This window comes from Dipodomys merriami, unplaced genomic scaffold (assembly GCF_024711535.1).
Source record: "Dipodomys merriami isolate MVZ:Mamm:240054 unplaced genomic scaffold, mDipMer1.0.p SCAF_41, whole genome shotgun sequence".
In the NCBI taxonomy this organism is placed as follows: domain Eukaryota; kingdom Metazoa; phylum Chordata; class Mammalia; order Rodentia; family Heteromyidae; genus Dipodomys; species Dipodomys merriami.
The window spans coordinates 4,286,900-4,307,601 of NW_027205715.1; the positions used below are offsets into that span (position 1 = coordinate 4,286,900).

Below are 20,702 nucleotides of genomic sequence, written 5' to 3' on the forward strand. Positions count from 1 at the left end.
ATAACAATAAAAAATTTAAAAAGTACTTCTTGGTAGATTAAAAAAACAGTAAACGATCTGGTGAATATGTTTGTATTCCCAGCATTAGCAAGACTGAGGCAGGTTACTAAGCCTAAGGTCAGCTTGGACTACATAGTAAGTTCAGGGCAATATAACTAGACACTGTCTCAAATAACAAATGAGCCAGGTGCTGATGGTTCCCACCTGTAATCCTGGCTATTATGAAGGCCACACTCTGAAGATTGTGGTTCAAAGCCAGCATAAGCAGGAAAATCCATAAAACTCGTATTTCCAATTAACCACCAAAAAGCCAGTGTAGAGTAGTGGCTCAAGTGGTAGAGTGCTATCTTTGAGCAGAACAAAAACAAACCAAACAAAAAAAACCACAAACACCTAAAAACCAAAACAAATGCCTATAATCCTAGCACTTGGATGGTCTGAAGAGCTCAAGGATTATAGAATTCAAAGCCAGACTGAGCTATATACTGAAACCTTGGAAAAAGTCAATAAGAAGCTGAGTGTGATGGCTCACACTTGTAATCCTAGCTGTTTAGGATGCTAAGATAGGAGGATCATAGTCCAGGTAGAACCAGACAAAAATCAAGACTCTATTCAGAAATAACTAAAGCAAAAAGGTCTGGAAGCCTATTTATTTTTGTTATGCTGTGATTTGAACTAAAGGCTTCAAAACTGTTAGGCTGGCTGGGTACTGGTAGCTCATGCCTGTGAGTATCACACCTATGAATATTATGTACAAAGCTATCCCAGGAAGGAAAGTCCCTGAGATTCTTATCTCCAATTAGCCATCAAAAATCTGGAAGTGGGCCAGGTGTCCGGTGGCTCAGGTTTGTAATCCTAGCTACTCAGGAGGCTGAGATCTGAGGATCAAGGTTCAAAGCCAGCCCTGGCAGAAAGTCCACGAGACTCTTATCTCCAATTAACCACCAGAAAACCGGAAGTGGTACTGTGTCTCAAGTGGTAGAACACTTGCCTTGAGCTGAAGAGCTGAGGGACAGTGTCCAGGCCCAGAGTTCAAGAATCATGACAAAAATAAATAAATAAACAAAAATCTGGAAGTAAAGCTGTGGTTCAAGTGGTAGTTTTAAGCACAAAAACTCAGTGACAGCAACCACACCCTGAATTAAAGCCCTAGGACCAGCACACAAAAAATTTGCTAGGCTGGTATTTGACCACACTTTTACCTTTCTGGGTAGCTGGGATTACAGGTATGAGCCACTGGTGCCTGGCTATAAATGGTACCTCATTATTATTATTTTTTTTGCAGGGCTTTAATTCTGGGACTATGTGCTGTCCCAGCACTCTTTCTGTTTAAGGCTAGTGCTCTCTGCTTGAACCACTGCTCCACTCAGGCTAGCTTTGAACCTTGATCCTCAGATCTCGGCTTCCTGAGTAGCAAGGATTACAGGCATCAGCCACCAGCACCCACGGTCGTGTGTAATCTTTGTTCTTTTTTTGCTAGGCAAGCACTCTACCACTAAGCCACATTCCCAGCCTAATTTGTATGTTCTTACATATCAATTCAAAATAAATTTAAGGCCGGGTGCTGGTGGCTCTTGCCTATCATCCTAGCTACTCAGGAGGCTGAGATCTGAGAATGGTGGTTAAAAGCTAGCTGAGGCAGGGAAGATTCTTATCTCTAATAAACTACTCAGAAAGGGCTGGAAGTGGCCCTATGGCTCAAGTGATAATAGTGCTAGCCTTGATGCAAAGCAGCTTAGGGACAGTGCCCAGGCCCTGAGTTCAAGCCCCAGGACAAACACAAAAGAATAAAAATAAATTTAAGGCTGGGCACTTGTGAATAAAAACAAATGTTAGGTTGGACACTGGTGGCTCACGCCTGTAATTCTAGCTACTCAGAAGGCTGGTATCTGAGGATTGCAGCTCCAAGCCAGCCAAGGCAGATAAAGCTTACTCCATCTCCATGAGATTTATGCAAAGGCGACCTCTACTGACCAAATGAAGGAACTGCAGTTGTACAACCTAGTAAAATGATTAACAAGAGTGCAGTCCTGCTATCTGCTAGGCACTATCCAGGTATCCTTGGGTCAGTAGTATCTACAACCTCAAGATAAGCATCTCTGAGGCTAGGCAAGGGGGTACATACCTGTAATCCCAGCACTTGGAGGCCAAGGCAGGAGGATCTCAAGTTTGAGTAAGATCATCTCAACAGACAAGAACAAAGATTCGGAGAACAGAACCAACTTACTAAAGTCTCCCAGAATAAAAGAGACATTTGAAAGTGGACTCAGGTTTGAGAGGCCAAAGGTTTTGCTATCTAGGCCCCTGCATCAGCAGGGTGGGCCTCACTGGGGGGGGGGGGCTGACCGTAGTGTCTCAGACCCCCCACAAGATGCAGAATCAGCATCTCCCCATGCGGCCACTGAGAATCCCTAGCACAGTTTCACTCCCAAGAAATGGAAATGCAGCCTTTATAGTTATAAAGCACTTTTATTTTTCAAGTCAAGTACTTTCCTTACATTGACTCTGCTTTACCCTGTGAGTTCTCAAACGTGATTGCAATCCTTGTCTTCTGGTGGTATTGGGGAATGAATTCAGAGCCTTGTATGCTAGGCAATGCTCTGTTCACCTAGTCCTTCTGTTTTTACTTTGCTTTTCAGATAGGATCTCATGATTTTGCAAGGGCTGGTCTTGATGGACAGAGATCCTACCCCCCCAAGAGTAGCTCATATTACAGGGGTGTGCTGACATACCTGGCCCATCACTCCCATCTTATAAATAAGAGAATCAGAGTCCTAGAGAAGTCTTTTGTCCAGAGCCATTAGCTGGCAAGCCTCTCAATGAGGACTGGCTGGGAGGGGATCTAAGGGGAACCTCTGCTGTTGGAGACAACATGAGAGTCCAAGGTTCCCAGACCTGCCCTCTGGGTTTGGAGGTCACAGGCTGGTTGAGTGTAGCCTGTGCTCACCTGTTTACTCACGCATGGTCACCCTCAGCCTCTTTAGTGTAAGAACTACATGAGAATGATGCAAGTAGTGTTGGTGCAATATGACTTGTAAATATTGCTATTCGCTTATACATTCACTCATTTGACTACTGAGCATGTGTTCCTCTCAGGCAGGCACTGGGCTATGATGCCTGGCAGATCAGGATTCTACCTTGTTCCCATGGAATTTAGCCTAATGAGACAGATGCAGATCAAATACCATTAAAGTGTAGGGAATATTAAGATAGGGATGTTGGTGGCTCACACCTGTAATCCTAGCTTGTCCAGAATAGTCTCTTGAGGCAACTGTGGACAAACAGTTTGTGAGACCCTTGTTGCCCTGGCTATTCAGGAAGTATGGAGTATGGAATGTAGTTTAAGCCAGACTGGGCATAAGTACAAGACCTTATTTGAAAAACAACTAAGGAAAACTGGGCTGGTGGCATGGTTCAAACAAACACAGGGCTCTGAGTTCAAACCCCAGTACTGCCAAAAAGAAAACGAGGGTGACATGAGTACCCTATATGAGAGTGAATCTGGCCATTTGCTCTGGAATCAATTTTTGGGGTGGATGTAATCTGTTCTTGGGGAAGAAAGTGAAACCCAACCTCCAGTGAACCAGTACCCCAAGCTACCCAACCCCTCAGCCTGTCCATGGTGCCAATCCTGGACAGCATGGCAAGATGGTAGGCTAAAAGCTACCTGCCACTTCACACTGTGAATGGGAACAATCTAGAGTCAGTCACAGAAGAGGCTGGATTCTGAACAAAGAGAGGCAGGGAGTGTGACGCTCCCTTAGGATTTGGGGTTGAGGAGGGGCATGCGGCACGGGGCGAGGGCACAGAGGTGCAGGAGGAAGAGACCACAGTAGAACTGTCTAGTCTGTGAGGAGGGACTGAGGGAAGTAGAGGCAGGCACTCAGAGCCCCTCAGGTCCCTGTTTGGTTAGGGAGCACAATGGTTCCACTTCAGAGACAGGGTTCAAAGAGGGTCAAATGCCATCTACATTTCTTAGTTCAACCCCTCCTCCTCCTGTCTGTGGCCTAGATTGTTCCTAGTGCCATACAGGGGACACAGCTCTACTGCACAGGTTCCCTTTATGAACTGTCCTCCCTCCTCTGAGTGTGCTTGAGTAGAAGGGCAGTAAAAGGCCTTGATGAGAAGGGGTGGAGCAGGAGGGCTCCAGAGACTAGGACCCTGACCCCTTCCCTAGCTGGCTGTCTATGCTGCTTTCCTGCTTTACATATCCTAACCCCTGAAACACGGCCCTTGGAGTCTGTCTGCCCGGCCTTGGCAGGTCTTGTTGCCGGGCAGGAGGCTGTAGGAAAGCGAGGTGCAGTGGTGGTGGGGGAGAGGGGTAGAGTGGGTGCCAGGAGGGGACGGGAAGGAAATTATAGCTCCTACTCCTCCTCCTGTCAGGGGGGCTGATAGAAGCCCCTCTGTTCTCCATCCAGTCCCCAATTACTGCTAAGACAGGTTTTAGGTAGGAGGTGGGGTGCAAATAAATGTTGGGGTTCCTGAAGGAGGAACTTGATCCTGTACCTTAACAGAGTGAGTGGGTGGGGAGGGGCCAAGATCACAACAGGAAGGCATTAAATCTGTTTTCAACCTGCAATCCAGGTGTGAGCTCTATGGGGAGGAAAAGGCCACGGAGTAGCCTGCCTGGCGGAGGCGGGGAGCCAGGGAAGCTGGTGAGAGGGTTTGCACCCAGCCAGCCCTCCTGCCCTGCCCAAGCAACAAAAGAAAAATACGAGAGAGGGGGAGACTGAACTACACACAGGGACAGCACGGGGGAAGAGGAAGCAGCCAAGATAGGAAAGGAAACTTCTAGGTTCCAGCTGTCCCTTTCCGTTTGGGTTTCAGGGTATGGTTGGCTGGGGAGGGGAAGAGGAAGGTCAGAGAGAAGGTGAACACACACACACACACACACACACACACACACACACACACACACCACACACACACCACACACACACACACACACCACACACACACACACACCACACACACACACACACCACACACACACCACACACACACACACACCACACACACACACACACCACACACACACACACACCACACACACACACACACCACACACACACACACCACACACACACACACACACCACACACACACACACCACACACACCACACACACACACACCACACACACACCACACACACACACACACACCACACACACCACACACACACACCACACACACACACCACACACACACACACACCACACACACACACACCACACACACACACACCACACACACACACCACACACACACACAAACCACACACATACACACACGCGCGCACACACACGTCAGCTCAGCCCACAGTAAGGGTTTGAAAAGTTCCCAGACTCCTTCATTCCTCACTCTGACCCTCTAAAAAGTGCCCATCTGGAATCAGGAGGGAACAGAAACAGCTCACCTTCACCAATGGGTGAAGTTAAGGAAGGAGTACTCACAGCACCGCGCCGCAGGCGGTCCTGGTCTCAGAACCAGGCTGGCACCGTTTGTAAACATTAGACTTGGTGACATCTGGGGATGCAGGAGAGGGACGCCCGGCCTGGACTATTGGGTTTGGAGAGTCAGGGTGAGACACGCCCCACTTCCTCCCCCAGAGACTTGGGAGATATCAATCCATGGCAAAGCGGCTAGCAGGCTCCCTGAGGGTCTGGGGGAATAGATGGCTGTTTTTGCACATCTGTATAACTCCAAGGCCACCTTCAGAAGCTTAGATCCCGGGAGAAGTTGCCACTAGCCATGGCTGCTGAGGACAGGAACAGGCACTGAACACAGCCCCTACGCAGGACAGGATACTCTGAGGCGAGGGAGGATACCAGCCTTTTGTACACCGTCTTTCTCCAGGAAAGTCAGAATGGGTTCTCTTCTAAGTCCCCCTGATGCTGCTTTTCATCCACCGAACCAAGGCATGGAGAAGTTGAGAGGAGGGGAGGAGGAAATTCCTGTGTCACAGGAGACCTGCCCCCACTGTCAGCACTGCTGGGGCTGGGAAGCGGGAAGGAGCAGGGCTCTGAGCTGTCCACAGGTAGGGGGCTAATCATCCTGGAAAAGGATGTCCAGATGCCATCACACCAGCATGATGTTGGGTTGGGGCAGCCCATAGCTCTGAGAGGTGGCTCCTGGGGTCCACAAAGGCAGTGGTTATGCCAAGACATTCACAAAGATGGCATTGGCTGTGGTCTGGCCGAAGATGAAGGCTCCCAGGGTGACTAAGAAGACTCCATAACCGACCAACGCCCACCAGCTGTAGGGCAGAGGATGAAAGGGACGGATCAGTCAACCTGTTCATGACTCTGCAGACTTATCAGCTAAGTATTACAACAGAAGTACATTGTGTCTGCTGGCAGAGCACCTTTGAGTTTCCAGGGCCTTTTCCATAAAGAGGCATGTGGGCCAGATGTCTAAAGGTAAGGATATCGAGGCCTAATGGTATTAACTGACTATGGTCACAGCATGCAAGGTGTGATCAGGGTATGCATGCAGGTCTCCTGACAGGAAGAGGACCAGGGACTAAGAAAGTCACGTGGAATGTGACCATTTCATTAAAAAAGAGACAAAAAGTAGACATTTGCAAGTAGACAGTTATCAAAAACATCAGAAAGTGCTCTACCATTTGAGCCACTTCTGGCTTTTTTTTTGGGCGGGGTGAGGGGTAATTTATTGGAGCAAAAGAGTCTCACAGACTTTACTGCTTGGGCTGGCTTTGAACTGTTATCTTTAGATCTCAGCCTCCCCAGTAGCTAGGATAATAAGTGTGAGCCACTGGTGCCTGTCTGTTTTGTTTTGTTTTTCAGTTTTGGGGCTTGAACTCAGGGCACTATCTCTGAGCTACTTTTGCTCAAGGCTAGGCTAGTACTCTACCACTTCTGGTTTATGTGTACTGAGGAATCAAACCCAGGGCTTCATGCGTGCTAGGCAAGCACTCTATCCCTAAGCCACATTCCCAGCCCCATTTTTTTTTTTTTTTTTTTTTTTTTTGTCGGTGGTGGAGATGAGTCTCATGGAGTTTCCTGCCCGGGCTGGCTTTGAAACACGAAGCTCAGATCTCAGCCTCTTGAGTAGCTAGGATTACAGGCATGAGCCACCAGTGCCCAGCTATGTTTGTGTGTGTGTGTGTGTGTTTTGTTTTGTTTTGTTTTTTTGGTCATGGGGCTTGAACTCTGGGCTTGGGCACTGTTCCTGTGCTCTTCAGCTCAAGGTGAGCGCCCTACCACTTGAGCCACAGCGCCACTTCAGGTTTTCCAGTGGCTTATTGGAGATAAGAGTCTTACGAACTTTCTTGCCTGGGCTGGCTTTGAATCTCGATCCTTAGATCTCAGCCTCCTTAGTAGCTTGAGCCACTGGTGCCCGGCTTGTTTGTGTTTTTTTTTGAGACAGGGTCTTGTACGTAGCCCAAGCCAGTATTGAACTCATGATCCTCTTGTCTTAGCCTCCTGAGTGCTAGTAAACAAGTGTTATTTGTGGGTTCTTTTTCTTTTGTTTTCATATTATGCTAGGGATGGAACCTGGGGTCTTATTGCATGCATGCAAGGCAATGCTTTACTACTGAGCTACATTCCTGGCCCTCCTCCTCCTTTTTTTTTTTTTTGCCAGTCTTGGGGCTTGAACTCAGGGCATGGGCACTGTCCCTGAGCTTCTTTGTGTTCAAGGCTAGCATTCTACCACTTGAGCCACAGCACCACTCCCGCTGTTTCTGAGTTCTTTTATTAGAGATGGGAGATTCACAGTGCCACTTCCAGCTTTTTCTGCTTATGTGGTGCTGAGGAATCGAACCCAGGGCCTCATACATGCAAAGCAAGCACTCTACCACTGAGCCACCTTCCCAGCCCCTAATAATTTTTCTTAGCATGTAAGCCTTTTGTTCAGCCTCTTTACTACTCAGGGAAACATGCATGTTAATGTGCATTTTCAGTTACAAGTGTACCATAACTTACACACATAACAGGCAGGGCAGGGGCGGCGGGGCAAAGGGTGCTGTCACTCAGTGTTGCTGAGACTTTGGAACTACTTTTTTGGAAAGCAATTTGAAAACTCATGTGCCAAGGTAAAATGAAATGCCTTGTAACTCACCAATTTTCTCTGAAGAACTGATCTTGTCAGGTGCTATTGGTTCACACCTGTAATCCTAGCTACTGAGGAGGCTAAGATCTGAGGATTGCCATTCAAAGCCAGCCCAGGCAGGAAAGTCTGTGAGACTCTTATCTTCAATTAACCACCAGAAAATTGGTCAGGCCCAGAGTTCAAGCCCCACAGCCAACACCAATAAAAAAGGAACTGATCTTACTCAAACCACTGAATGGATGTGCCAAGATGTATGACAGGACACACGTGCATGACACAGTATCTTGAAACCATTGAAAGAAGGAACAACCAGGCATTGTGGCACACACCTGTAACTGTACACTAGGGAGGCCAAGACAAGAGGACTGCAAGTTGGAGGCCAACCTGGACCACACAATGAGTATAAGACCAGTACGGGTTATGTGGTAAGACCCTGTTTGGAAATCAACAAAAACCATCCACACTAAGCTTGCATATCTGTGCACAGCTCTGTGTAACTCAGTCTCCAGGGGCACAGTTCACAGGGGTAATGGGAGAGAGGCACAATAGGGAATTGGGAGAAACTTTTTGCTTTTTTCTAAATCCTAAAGTAGTATTTTGAATTGTCACAACTAGTTTGGATTACCTATTTAAAAGAGATACATTAAGCTGGGGGCGGATGGCTCACACATGTAATCCTAGCTGAGGAAGCTGAGATCTGAGGATTGTAGTTCAAAGCCAGCCTGGACAGGAAAATCTGTGAGATTCTTTTTTTGTTTTTTTTTTTGTCGGTCATGGGGCTTGAACTCTGGGCCTGGGTGCTGTCCCTCAGCTCTTCAGCTCAAGGCGAGCACTCTACCACTTGAGCTACAGCGCCACTTCTGGTTTTCTGGTGGTTTATTGGAGATAGGAGTCTCACAGTCTCTCCTGCCCGGGCTGGCTTTAAACTGCGATCCTCAGATCTCAGCCTCCTGAGTAGCTAGGATTACAGGCGTGAGCCACCAGCGCCCGGCTCTGTGAGACTCTTATCTCCAATAAACCACTCAGAAAACCAGAAGTGGCGCTGTGGCTCAAGTGGTAGAGCACTTGCCTTGAGCTGAAGAGCTGAGGGACAGCTCCCAGGCCCAAAGTTCAAGCCCCAGACCAACAACAACAAAAATAAATAAAATAAAAAATTACAGGGGCTGGGAAGGTGGCTCAGTGGTAGAGTGCTTGCCTTGCATGCATGAAGCCCTGGGTTGGATTCCTCAGCACCAAATAAGCAGAAAAAGCCAGAAGTAGTGCTGTGGCTCAAGTGGTGGAGTACTAGCTTTGAATTGAAGAGCTGAGGGACAGCGCCCAGAGTTCAGACCTCACAACCGACCAAAAAAAGAAATTACAATGGAGTATAATTTTATACATACATATGTGTGTATGTACACACACACACATTAAATGCTCATGGTTTTCCAAGTCCTCCTACGAATTTAAGATCCTCTCCTAGTCTACCCTGCCCCACAACCCCCCGAGGCCCTTGGGTCAGCTTTGCTTTACCTGGCTGGTTTGACCTCTTCCATCTCCGACAGTTTGGCTTGAATGAGGCACAGCCCTGAAAGAGAAGAGGTGTGGCCCTTGTTTTGGAGGGAGCACAGGCTGGCTCTCTCCCTCAGCATGGCCTCCGGCTTGCCAAGAGGCAATGGGGTCCTCTGGAGACTCCCCCCTCCCGGCCCCCACTCTGCTACATTCAACTGGAGGCCTTGCTTTTGCTCTCCCCATAGGCCAGCACCTGGTAAGAGGAGTTAGGCTGTAAGTAGGGCTCAGAGCCAATAGTGACTCTTTGGTAGCTCACATGACAGGTTCCTTCTAGTGGTCTCCTGAGTAGACAGGGATTCCTTGCTCAAAGTCAAGTGGGAAGGGCTTTCCGGGCCCCTTCATTCAGACATAAGTAGACCTGAGTTTCTGATGGACCTGCAGCCACCTGGCAGCCGGATCCACAAATCAAGTAGGAACACATGCTTGAATGAAAAGCGAGACTATTCGTGCTGGGCCCAGCCGATGGGTCTGAAAGGGCTTGAGGCTTACCAGCTGAGTCTAGTGACCTCTGGGCAAGCCTGCCCCACTGAACCTCACATCTCACCATGGAAGGAAGATGATAATCTTCCCTCCAGGGGTCCATGCTGACCCCCCGGGCAACTGAGTCAGGTGAGCAATACAGGTTGTTGGTTACTCTCCCTGGAAGGTTCTGAGCTAGCAGTGAGCTGAAGCCAGGGAGACTGCAATGGGGCTGAGACAGGAGCAGCAGGGGTCCACACCTGGAAAGATGAAGATGAAGCAGGCAGCCAGGCCTCCGATGACTGAGATGACCTTGCCAATGTCAGGGATGAAGAGAGCCAGCAGCAGGGTGAGCAGGAACCACACCAGCGTCTGCAGCACGCGCCGCTGCCGCTCGCGCCCCACATCCTCCTCCACGGGGGTTCCCTGGTAGCGCAGCCACAAGCCTTCGACCACTGCCCTACCGGTGAGGAGATTGAGGGTTCCCATATTAATGTCCTCTGCCTCTAGGTCACAGGAGCCAGACCCTGAATTGGGTGGATTGTGGGCAGGGATCTGATCTGAGCCCAAGACTTCTGTAACATGGGCCTCCATCACCATGGAGTTGACGGTGAGCACAAAGGTTCAGTGCTTTGCCTCGTCACATGGAAACAACATGTTTCCTTACAGGAAACTGGGTGGAGTTTCCAAAAGAATGGGTGCCCATGTGAGAGGTCAGAAAAGGATCTGGCTGGGAGATTGCTCAAGGACTTAAGAGTGTTTTGGTTACCCTGGGACAAAGGTACTTCTAAGATCTCACTTGGGGTATTTGGGGGACATTCTAGGCATGGACATTTTTCTTTCTTTTTCCTTTTTTTGGTTGGTTGTGGGCTTGAACTCTGGGCCTGGGTGCTGTCCCTGAGCAACTCAGCTCAAGGTGAGCGCTCTACCACTTGGGCCACAGCACCACTTCCAGTTTTCTGGTGGTTAACTGGAGATAAGAGCCTCACAGACTTTCTTGCCCAGGCTGGCTCTGAATCATGATCCTCAGATCTCAGCCTCCTGAGTAGCTAGGATTACAGGCATGAGCCACCAGCGCTGGGCCTGCACATTTTTCTATAGTTTTCAACTTCTCCATGAACAGAATGGTTTCCACATAAGGCCAAGGACCATACTGGAGGGCTTCCAGGGCTCCGTGTGGGCTGGAAGGGGGGGGTGTCTCACCGCCCACAGAAGTGCAGGATGGGGTAGGAGGTGAGCACACTCAAGATGATGAAGGCTCGGGCAACAGCCACAGCCATGTCTGTGGAAGGGTAGGACAGGAGCACATCGGGGTCCACAGCAGCTCCGAAGGTCAGGAAGCCACAGATGCCTGGGGGCCAGCACAAGGGGGCCAGGTGAGGCAGCCCGAGGGTGCGGGGTGGGCCAGCCACTCCTGCTGGGTGCCGGCACAACTCAGGAGGCTGAGCCTGGGGGAGTCCACCTTGGAAGGCACTTCCACACCCTGCCTTCTGAGATCCCTTCCTGCCAGACGCTCTCCAGCCCCCATCACACCACCTTTCTTTCTTTTCTGGGGCTTGAACTCAGGGCCTGGGCTCTGTCCCTGAGCTGCTTCTGCTCAAGGCTAGTGCTGTACCAACTGAGCCACAGCACCACTTCTGGCTTTTTCTGTTTATGTGGTACTAAGGAATTGAACTCAGGGCTTCATGCGTGCTAGGTAAGCACTCTACCAAGCCACATTCCCAGCCTCCTCCATTCTACTTTCTTCAGAGTACATCTCTCTCGATTGTCTCTCCAGCCAGGACATAAGCCTCACTGTACAAATACTTGGCCTGTTTGTCTTTCTCGTCCCTGGCTATGGCTTCAGAGGCTGGCATGGCACTGGCCCTAGCAGCCCCTGCCCGACCCCTCTCTTGCCAGGGGCCTTTGTCCAAACCATTCCACGCAGCCGCCAAGCCTTCATTCCCCAGCCACTCCCCTGCAAGAAATGCTTCCTCTCAAGCACCCTCCCCACCACCTGTCCAGCCTCATGGCTGCCTGCCTTTAGTCTTGGCACCCCAGCTACACTGAGCTCCTTCCTGACCCTGGTTCAGAGACCTGGCTTCTCCGGAATGCTCATCCCACCCTTCAGACTGTCTGGTCACGGGCTTCCCTAGAAGGACGCTCCTCAGAGAGGGGCCCTCTGTGAATCCACCCGACACGATGGCTCCGGAATTCCTTATTCATTCTCACATGACGAGGAGACCGTCATGCCCTGGGGACAGGGCACCTTCACCCTCACAGTACTTCACTGACAACAGCTTTGGGAACTTAGTAGCCACTGACCGAGAATCCATGAATGAATGGAGGAACACACAGCTCAGACAGCCCAAATTCAACCCAACAACTACAAAGCGTCAGGTTGGTGATACAGGGAAGTGCCTTGGAAAGCTGGGCTGGAGGCCTTGGGGACTCAGGTTGGCCTGGTCCTTGAAGGGGAAGCACTCACCTGTGCCCAGGTAGACAGCCAGGGCTATGACCATGGCGGCTGTCACCACCCCACCCCAGGTCTTCAACTCAGGCCTCTGCATACTGTTGAAGACGGGCACGCTGCTCACATGGCACTGTTTGGGTGAAGAGCACAGTCATGGTAGGGACAGAGGCCTTGGGGAAAAAGGCCCTAGGAACAAAAGGGAATCTGGGGCCCCTGCTTTATCCTCCCCCTGCACCCCACGCCCAGGATTCCACCCATCCAGCCTGCGATACGAGTTCCGTCCTAGTGTGAGGGATGACCTAAGGGGATGGCTGGCACCTGAAATCCGAAGCAGATGGTGGGCATAGCATTGAACACAGACATCCAGGAAGCTGGCCTGAGAACAAACAATGAACAGCTGCCTGTGATGCCTTCAGAGTCTCTACCGTCTACTGTTCCCCCAGGCCACCACAGCCTCCAGTGGCCAGCTTTCCACATGCTGAGCACCTCCATTTTTTGTTTTTTGGTCAGTTGTGGGGCTTGAACTCTGGGCCTGGGCGCTATTCCTCAGCTCTTTAGCTCAAGGCGAGCGCTCTACCACTTGAGCCACAGCACCACTTCTGGTTTTCTAGTGGTCAACTGGTGATGAGTCTCATGGATTTTCCTGCGTGGGCTGGCTTTGAACCTTGATCCTCAGATCTCAGCCTCCTGGGTAGCTAGGATTACAGGCGTGAGCCACTGGTGCCCGGCTGAGCACCTCCTCAGTAAACTGAGGCTCTGTAAGGTCCACCTAAAGCCCAAATTCTGAATTTCTGACTTTGTTTTTCGTATTAAAAAATAAAAAGGCAGAAGGATAGACTTAGAGAAAATAAAAAGGATTCATCCTTCTATAGAAGATATAGAAACTGCAGATAAACAGTGTCAGGAACTGTGCAACCTTACTCTAAGCGTCTCCCCAACCTGGGCTGTGTCTCGCACCTAGCATCTGTCAGATCTCACTAGGGTTTCCCACCATCTCCCTCATTGCTTGGTGAGTCAGCCCTTGTGAGAGTTAATAAGCCTCAGCAAGCCTGTGTGGCCTTTGGATGCTAACCCAGTACCTCCCAGGGCCAATGTGACAGGTTCTACCCCATATATTTCCTGGGGAGCCTCACCCACCTTGTCAGGATGTCTCCTGGGGTCATCTCATTATCTGGCCAGATGTATTTGATGATAATGATGGCAGTCACGTACCAGGTGCCCAGAACACTCAGGAAGCTGCCAGGAAGGAGAGACTGACTTCTTCCTCCCCAGCCCCAGTAGCCCCCTTATTTGATACCATCCCAGGGTGTCCACCTTCTGCTCTTGGGACAGAACTGTGACAAGCAAAGACTTGACATGTCTTGAAAATAAGTTTCACAGAGACCTGATCCAGCTAGGAGGGAGCTGGAAGGCAGTGGGTAGCATTTCTGGCTATTGGCACATAGAATAGTTCAGCTCCATGGCTCAGAGACCACGATGGAAGACTGGCTCCAAAGCACAGCGACAACTTGGATCTGAGCAGCCCAGACTTGGTAGGGTCAGCTGTAGGCTGTTTTGTGGGTCTTTGAGTACTAAGATGCTGAAGGTAAAGGATGGGTATACAGTAGAATATCAACATTTAAGGGGACCATGGAGATAACAGAATGTGATCCCTTGCTTACAGACTAGGAAACAGCCTGGACACAGCCCCCTACCTCTTACCCCAACCTTCACAGACACTGAGCCAGGCAGCCAGTCTCCCTTGTTACCATGAGCTGCATGGAAGATGCTCCCAGGCTGATATCTCAAAATGACCTAAGGCCCATGTTCCCAAGAAAAGCCTTCAAGCTAGCAGGGTGTCTCCACACTCCTTGATATCCCCAGTCCCTTCTCTGACAAGGGCATTTAGGAATGAATCTCTCAGAGAGGCAAAGGACCATGCTCTCCCTTGATGGTGACAGGAAAGGAAAATCTTGGGCCTAAAATACTAGAAGCCTTGGTCTGCTCATCCCAGAAGGACGAGATGCCACAGAGGGACTTCCCAGCAGCCCTTGGGTCTCCAGCTGCCCATGACCAGAGCTCTGTCCCACCCACGCTGGGGTGGCACCTCCAAACCTGGCATATTTCTGGAAACCAATCTCTCTGGGAATGGAGAGGGGCAGGATGAAGAGGAAGGCAGTGAGGCTGATGGTGAACTTGCGGTCTGTGTACCAAAGGCTGCTGTTGGTCCCCTCTGGCTCCTTGGCTAGCACTGCTATAACTGCACAGGGAGGAAGGCAATGTCATTCCAGGCCATCAGAGTATGGCCTTCCTACTCTGCTAGGCCCCAGGCCCTCCCTCTACGGGACCCAAGTTCAGACAAGGTCAGGCAGGTATATAATACCCTTTCTCTTCGCTCTAGGATCCCCAGGGTTGAGGGAAAGATGGGGTAGGCACTCTGGGAAGAACCTTACTCTTGTCTTGCTGGTCCCCGATGATGATAAGGAAGGCGATACAGGTACCAAAAGTGTAGACAGCGATGGCCACCTCGCATAGCACGCCTGTTAGCTTGCCACACACAGCCCACACCACCTCCTGGTAGGTCCCCTCATTGCTTGCCTGGGAACAGTAGGCCAAGATGACCAAGCCACTGATGATGAAAACCAGCATGCTCTGCAGACAGGGCAGGGAGAAAGGAGGGTGTAAGAAAGGCCCAGACCAATGCCCAAAGTAGCTTTGGGAAATGGATCTCATTTGGCAAGGCAATTTTAACTGACTGCTAAAGGTTGAGGTTTTCTTTAAGAAACAAAAGAGCCGGGCGCCAGTGGCTCATGCCTATAATCCCAGCTACTCAGGAGGCTGAGATTTGAGGATCATAGTTCAAAGCTAGCCCAGGCAGAAAAGTCCGTGAGATTCTTGTCTCCAATAAACCACTCAAAAAACTGGAAGTGGTGCTGTGGCTCAAGTGGTAGGGTGCTAGCCTTGAGCTGAAAAGCTGAAAAGTACCCAAGCTCAGAGTTCAAGACCCATGACTGACCAAAAAAAAAAAAAGAGTTTTTGAAAAATTTAAAACACATGAAAGTAGAGAGCGCAGTATAATGGACTCAAAGTATTCCCATCAGCTTAAAAAAAACAAACGAACAATTATGGCTAGTCTTGTTTTATCTTATTCCCTTCCCACTATAAAGCCAATACAATCTGTAAACATGTAAGTAGTTCTCAAGACTAAGGCCTACTTCTTATAGCACAACCACAAAATCAAAGTAATGCCTAAAAAATTAAACACCCAATCAATGTTTAAATCTCCCTGAAGGCTTTGATGAGAATAGAGTACTGGAATAGATTGGTAATGTCTGCCATGTATAAGGGAGGGGAAGAATGGCAGCTGCAGTCCATAGTCGTTCTACTGATGCATGGGCCCACCCGCACTCATCTCTGTCACCAGTCTGTGTACACTCACCATCTGCAGCGAGATGCCAGCTGCCACGCCCCCGGCAGTCCTGAAGGCCGCTGGGAAGTTAAGCAGCCCTGCACCCAGGCAGGCATTGACAACGATGAAGATGGCCCCAAGTGTGGAAGTGGTGCCTCTGTCCGGACCCCCAGGAGAGGCTTCGCTCTCAGTTTTAGGGGCTGTGTCCACACAGGGACTCTGCAGCAGTCGGGCCCGCTCCCCAGCATCCGTGCTGGAGCTCCACTCGTTGTAATCATTGTTAATGCTGAACTGGGCCATGGCCCTGAGAGTCGTCTTTCTGTAAGAGCTCTGGGCTTTGCCTCACGACCACATCACTGGGGGTAACTTGGGAACACTGGCCTGTTCAGGACAGCTATTTTATGAGGACTCTTGTCACCTAGATGGGAAATAGGCAGGTATTACTGTTAGCTCGAGATGGAGAGTTCAAATCCACGTGTGCCTCTGGGAAGAACATTGCACTGGACACCACTGTATGGGATAACGGACAGAAAAATACAGCAGATGTAAATCCTGCTTGTTTCACCCTCATAGACATTCAAGGTAAAGAAGACCTAATAGGAAGAGAGGAGGCTACCACATCTAGAGCTGATGCCAACACATCAGTGCTAGAAAGGCCTCCACTGAGCAGTTGTGCCATGGATATATCTTATCTCAAGGAATCCTATGACAGCCTTGTGATCACAGGGTCAGAGAGATCAACTTACTGACTCCAGGTTGGATGTGAGCAGGCTGTTGTGCAGGATCTGAACCTGTATCTGTCAGCCTGTTTCCACACTACAGGCTCTCAAGAGGTACTCTTACCAACAACTGTGCAACTTTCAAGGTATTACATACAGCCCAGCACACTCCCCTGCACTCTAGTCAATAGTCTATTAAGTGTAGGCCACTCTTCTCCCGCATGACAAGTCACATGTGTGCCTAAAGGTCCATGTGTACCTTCCCTATTTCCCGGAAGAGATGAGACCTATGCATGTGGCTGGAGAGGGACTGGGATCGTTCCAAGCACAGCAAGTCTTTCTAGGAGTCACTGGAAGGTCTGGTACTGCTTGGGCATTTCCTCGTAGCATTCTCTCATGTGCTACCAATACATAGGCATGGATTTATTTTTTCTCAGCTAAATCACAAGGCTCTAAGGCCACACACACTGTGATAGTAGTTACTCCTACTGCACCCCACAGTGCTCTGTCTCACTTCATCTTCAATGGAGTCCTAAAAGTGGGTTTACTAAGGGTCATCCAATGGTTGATGGAGGGCTTGTTTGGTGCTAGAACATACATTTGTTTGTCACTACCTCTCCCTGGGCCTGAGATGAGATGCAGTTTTTCCTTTGGTCTTGGTTCTTTCTTGAAAACTAGAAAGAAATTTATTTTTTCCTTTCCTTTTCTTTTCTTTGTCAGTTGTGGAGCCTGAACTCTGGGCCTGGATGCTGTCCCTCAGCTCTTCAGCTCAAGGCTAGCGCTCTACCGCTTGAGCCACAGTGCCACTTCATTTTTTTCTACTTATGTGGTGCTGAGGACCTCATGCATGCAAGGCAAGCATTCTACCACTGAGCCACCTTCCTAGCCCCTTCTTTTCTTTCTTTTTCCTTTTTTTTTTTGCCAGTCCTGGGCCTTGAACTCAGGACCTGGGTCAGAACCTTGAACTCAGAACACTGTCCCTGAGCTTCTTTTTGCTCAAGACTAGCACTCTACCACTTGAGCCACAGCATGACTTCTGACTGTTTCTATTTATGTGGTACTGAGGAATCGAACCCAGGGCTTCATGCATGCTAGGCAAGCACTCTACCACTAAGCCACATTTCCAGAAAAGAGATTTCTCCTTCTCAGAATCCTGAGCTTCAAGGCGTCCAGTCCTGAAAACTGACCAGTGTTCTCCAGCTTCAGCTCACACAGCCTGAGACCCGCCCCCCCCCAACCCCTGCCTCCAACAAGAGAAGTGATGGCAGTAAGTCCAATTCCAGATCAAAAGCATCTCCCAGCACGGAGGAACTGTACTCTGGGTCTCAAGAATATACTCTGGAGCCTGAATGCTAACCTATTTACTTTCCTAGACATCTGACTTGGGCAATCACTTCACCCCTCTAAGCCTTTACATGTTGTTTCTGTGAGGAATGTGTTAATATTAGCAAACATTTATCACACTGGGGAGTGTAACTCAGAGGGAGAGTGTATCTGATAGGGAAAGACTCAGATTCTGCCATAATAACCTAATCAGGGTCTATCATAAAGCCATCCTTTCTGAAGTTGTCAGTCCACAGTGGGTATAGAATAGCTCCTTGGAATGATTCCTAGTTTCTCCCGGTGAGGGTGGACAAAGCTGGAAGAATTTGGAGAAAAACAGCCTTTCCTATCAAAGTGTATTGCAGAAAAGGTCCTGCTTTGGCCAGGTGGTTCCGTTCTTGTTAAGGAAAAAGAGGAACTTTCCCTGGGTTAAGAAAGGATTTGTAAAATGTAAGGTTTTGTCTTAAACTGGTTTCTTTCCAAGATAGGCTTATACCACAGTTCAAGAAATAGCAGAGTGTATGGATGTATTTTGAGATTACTTGTGAACTGTTAATCTCATTTCAAAATCACCATATATATCCAAACTAGCTAATTGGAAGCAGATTGAGGCTCAACCAATCTGAGCAGAGGGGCAGGGCCTGCTGCATTAGGAATAAATACCTGAGCAGACTACTAGCTCTGTGTGGATGCTCCCTTGCCAGATTTTTGGCTGATAGTGTATCCTTCTGGGCAGAAGTAAATTGTGCCTTGCTGAGACAATTCTTTATTTTTATGTCTAACGTTCTTTTTATTGTCATCGTGGGACTTGAACTCTGGGCCTGGGCACTGCCCCTCAGCTCTTCAGCTCAAGACTAGTGCTCTACCACTGAGCCACAGCACCACTTCTGGTTTTCTGGTGGTTTATTGGAGATAAGAGTCTCATGGACTTTCCTGCCAGGGCTGGCTTTGAACTGTAATCCTCAGATCTCAGCTTCCTGAGTAGCTAGGATTATAGTGGTGAGCCACCGGCGCCTGGCTATGTCTATCTTTCTTTTATTTGGGGGGGAGAGGGCAGTTGTGGGGCTTGAACTCTGGACCTGGACGCTGTCCCTCAGCTCTTCAGCTCAAGGCTACTACTTAAGCCACAGCACCACCTCCAGCTTTTTGTGCTTATGTGGTGCTGAGGAATTGAACCCAGGTCCTCATGCATGCAAGGCAAGCGCTAGACCACTGAGCCACCTTCCCAGCCCCATGTCTAACGTTCTTGAAGAGCATATTTATATTTCCCTCATGAGATGGACATAGAAAACTGCAAGTGCTCTCCGATATCTGTCAATAAGCCTGTAACCAAGGAGACTTGGGCGTGGCTTAAGTGGTGGAGTATTTGCCTCTGTGAGTGTGCATAACCAAGGGACACAGCCCTAGGGGAAATTTCCCTCTACTGGTGCCAGATTCTGAAAAATTAGTCTATGACACAGGACTTCTTCCTCTTGTGTAACTTATCCCCCAGCTTGCAACTCAGCAAAAAACCAGAGTAGTGACTAGTGATGGCAGTTTTCTAATTCCTAGCTTTCAGTATAGTGCCAGAGTGGTTTAAGACCACCTGCTCACACTACCACTACAGACGTTTACTGGATGACCCATCCAAGGTCCAAGGCTAGAGCAGCTTCCTGGCTCTCCAGGCAATACATTACCCCATAGCACTCCTGCCCCAATCTTGTGTCATCATTCCAGCCTCTACACAAGAACGAAGGCTGCAGTTCCCATGGATCTTGAGGGCAAAAGTCTTATCTCCTTGCAGACCACTGCAGCAGTGGTAGGTCCAATAATCCCTATCCTCACTCCCAATCACACAGCTCCAACAGCTCCCAGCTTACCTGCTCTTTCCACCTGCCTGGCTATGGTGGAAGGGAGCTGTTTCTTCTTCCCAAGATCTGCGATGATTCCTTTCACTTCCCTCTCTGGCTTCAAGTTCTTCTTCCTGAAGACTTTGCCTAAAATCTGGAGTCAGGAGAGAGGAGTTCAGGCAGTCACTGAGCTGACTTCAGAAGGTGGGGGAACTGATTAGTTTTAATACTAACTCAGAACTAAGTGCCCACACAAGACAGGGGAAAAAGTTCCTGAAGGAGATTAAGGTCACAATGGGCAGCTGGCAGGACCAGAACTAGAAGCCTGATGCCCCACATGCTCTACCAGAGATTTCAGTTGGCACCTCAGATCCCACTCAGGACCTGACCCAGTCCAATGTGGATGGTGCTGCAGCCCTGAAACACAAGAGAGGTGGCCCAGAAAATCTCCGGCCGGGCCAGGTGTGCGTGCCTGTGTGTGTGCGTGCAAGGTTCTCAGGCCTGGATCATGGCAGGTAAGCCGCGTGGGGTAACTGGAGAGCCGCTCCGGGACTCCACCTCGGCCTAGCACTGGGTGGAGACCCGGCTGGATCAGGTGCGACCCTGCCTGCGAAATGAACGGCGGGCGTGGGGCGAGGACCAGCTCCGGCCCCGCAGCGAGTTCGCCTGAGCGCCGCCGAGGTGGAGGACCCCAGGAACCCCCGGGCCCTCACGCCCCACCCGTCACCACCTCTACCGACAACCCCTTACCTAGAGAGCTTCATCCCGGAGCCAGCTGGGGAGACACGTGAGGACCTATCACATGACCGCCAGGCTCCGGCGGACCGAAGGGCACGCTGGGAGTTGTAGTTTTCGGATGGTGTTAATCTTGGACACTAGCAGTTCCCTGGCTCAGTTTGTCAGCAT

The 20,702-nt window shown here is 49.7% G+C and overlaps 1 protein-coding gene across 1 annotated transcript; it reads right to left on the reverse strand.

Moving 5' to 3' along the window:
- Nucleotides 1-2,449: 2,449 nt before the first annotated feature.
- Slc38a7 (solute carrier family 38 member 7) lies at nucleotides 2,450-20,577 on the reverse strand. Its single transcript, XM_069992441.1, has 12 exons — nucleotides 20,547-20,577; nucleotides 19,827-19,950; nucleotides 15,956-16,343; nucleotides 14,970-15,168; nucleotides 14,632-14,776; nucleotides 13,675-13,773; nucleotides 12,856-12,913; nucleotides 12,553-12,667; nucleotides 11,289-11,436; nucleotides 10,346-10,545; nucleotides 9,588-9,642; nucleotides 2,450-6,258 (listed from the first exon to the last, which is right to left on the reverse strand). The coding sequence occupies exons 3-12, from the start codon at nucleotides 16,223-16,225 to the stop codon at nucleotides 6,156-6,158; spliced, it is 1,392 nt and encodes a 463-aa protein (XP_069848542.1). The 5' UTR covers nucleotides 16,226-16,343; nucleotides 19,827-19,950; nucleotides 20,547-20,577; the 3' UTR covers nucleotides 2,450-6,155.
- Between the last annotated feature and the right edge of the window lie 125 nt (nucleotides 20,578-20,702).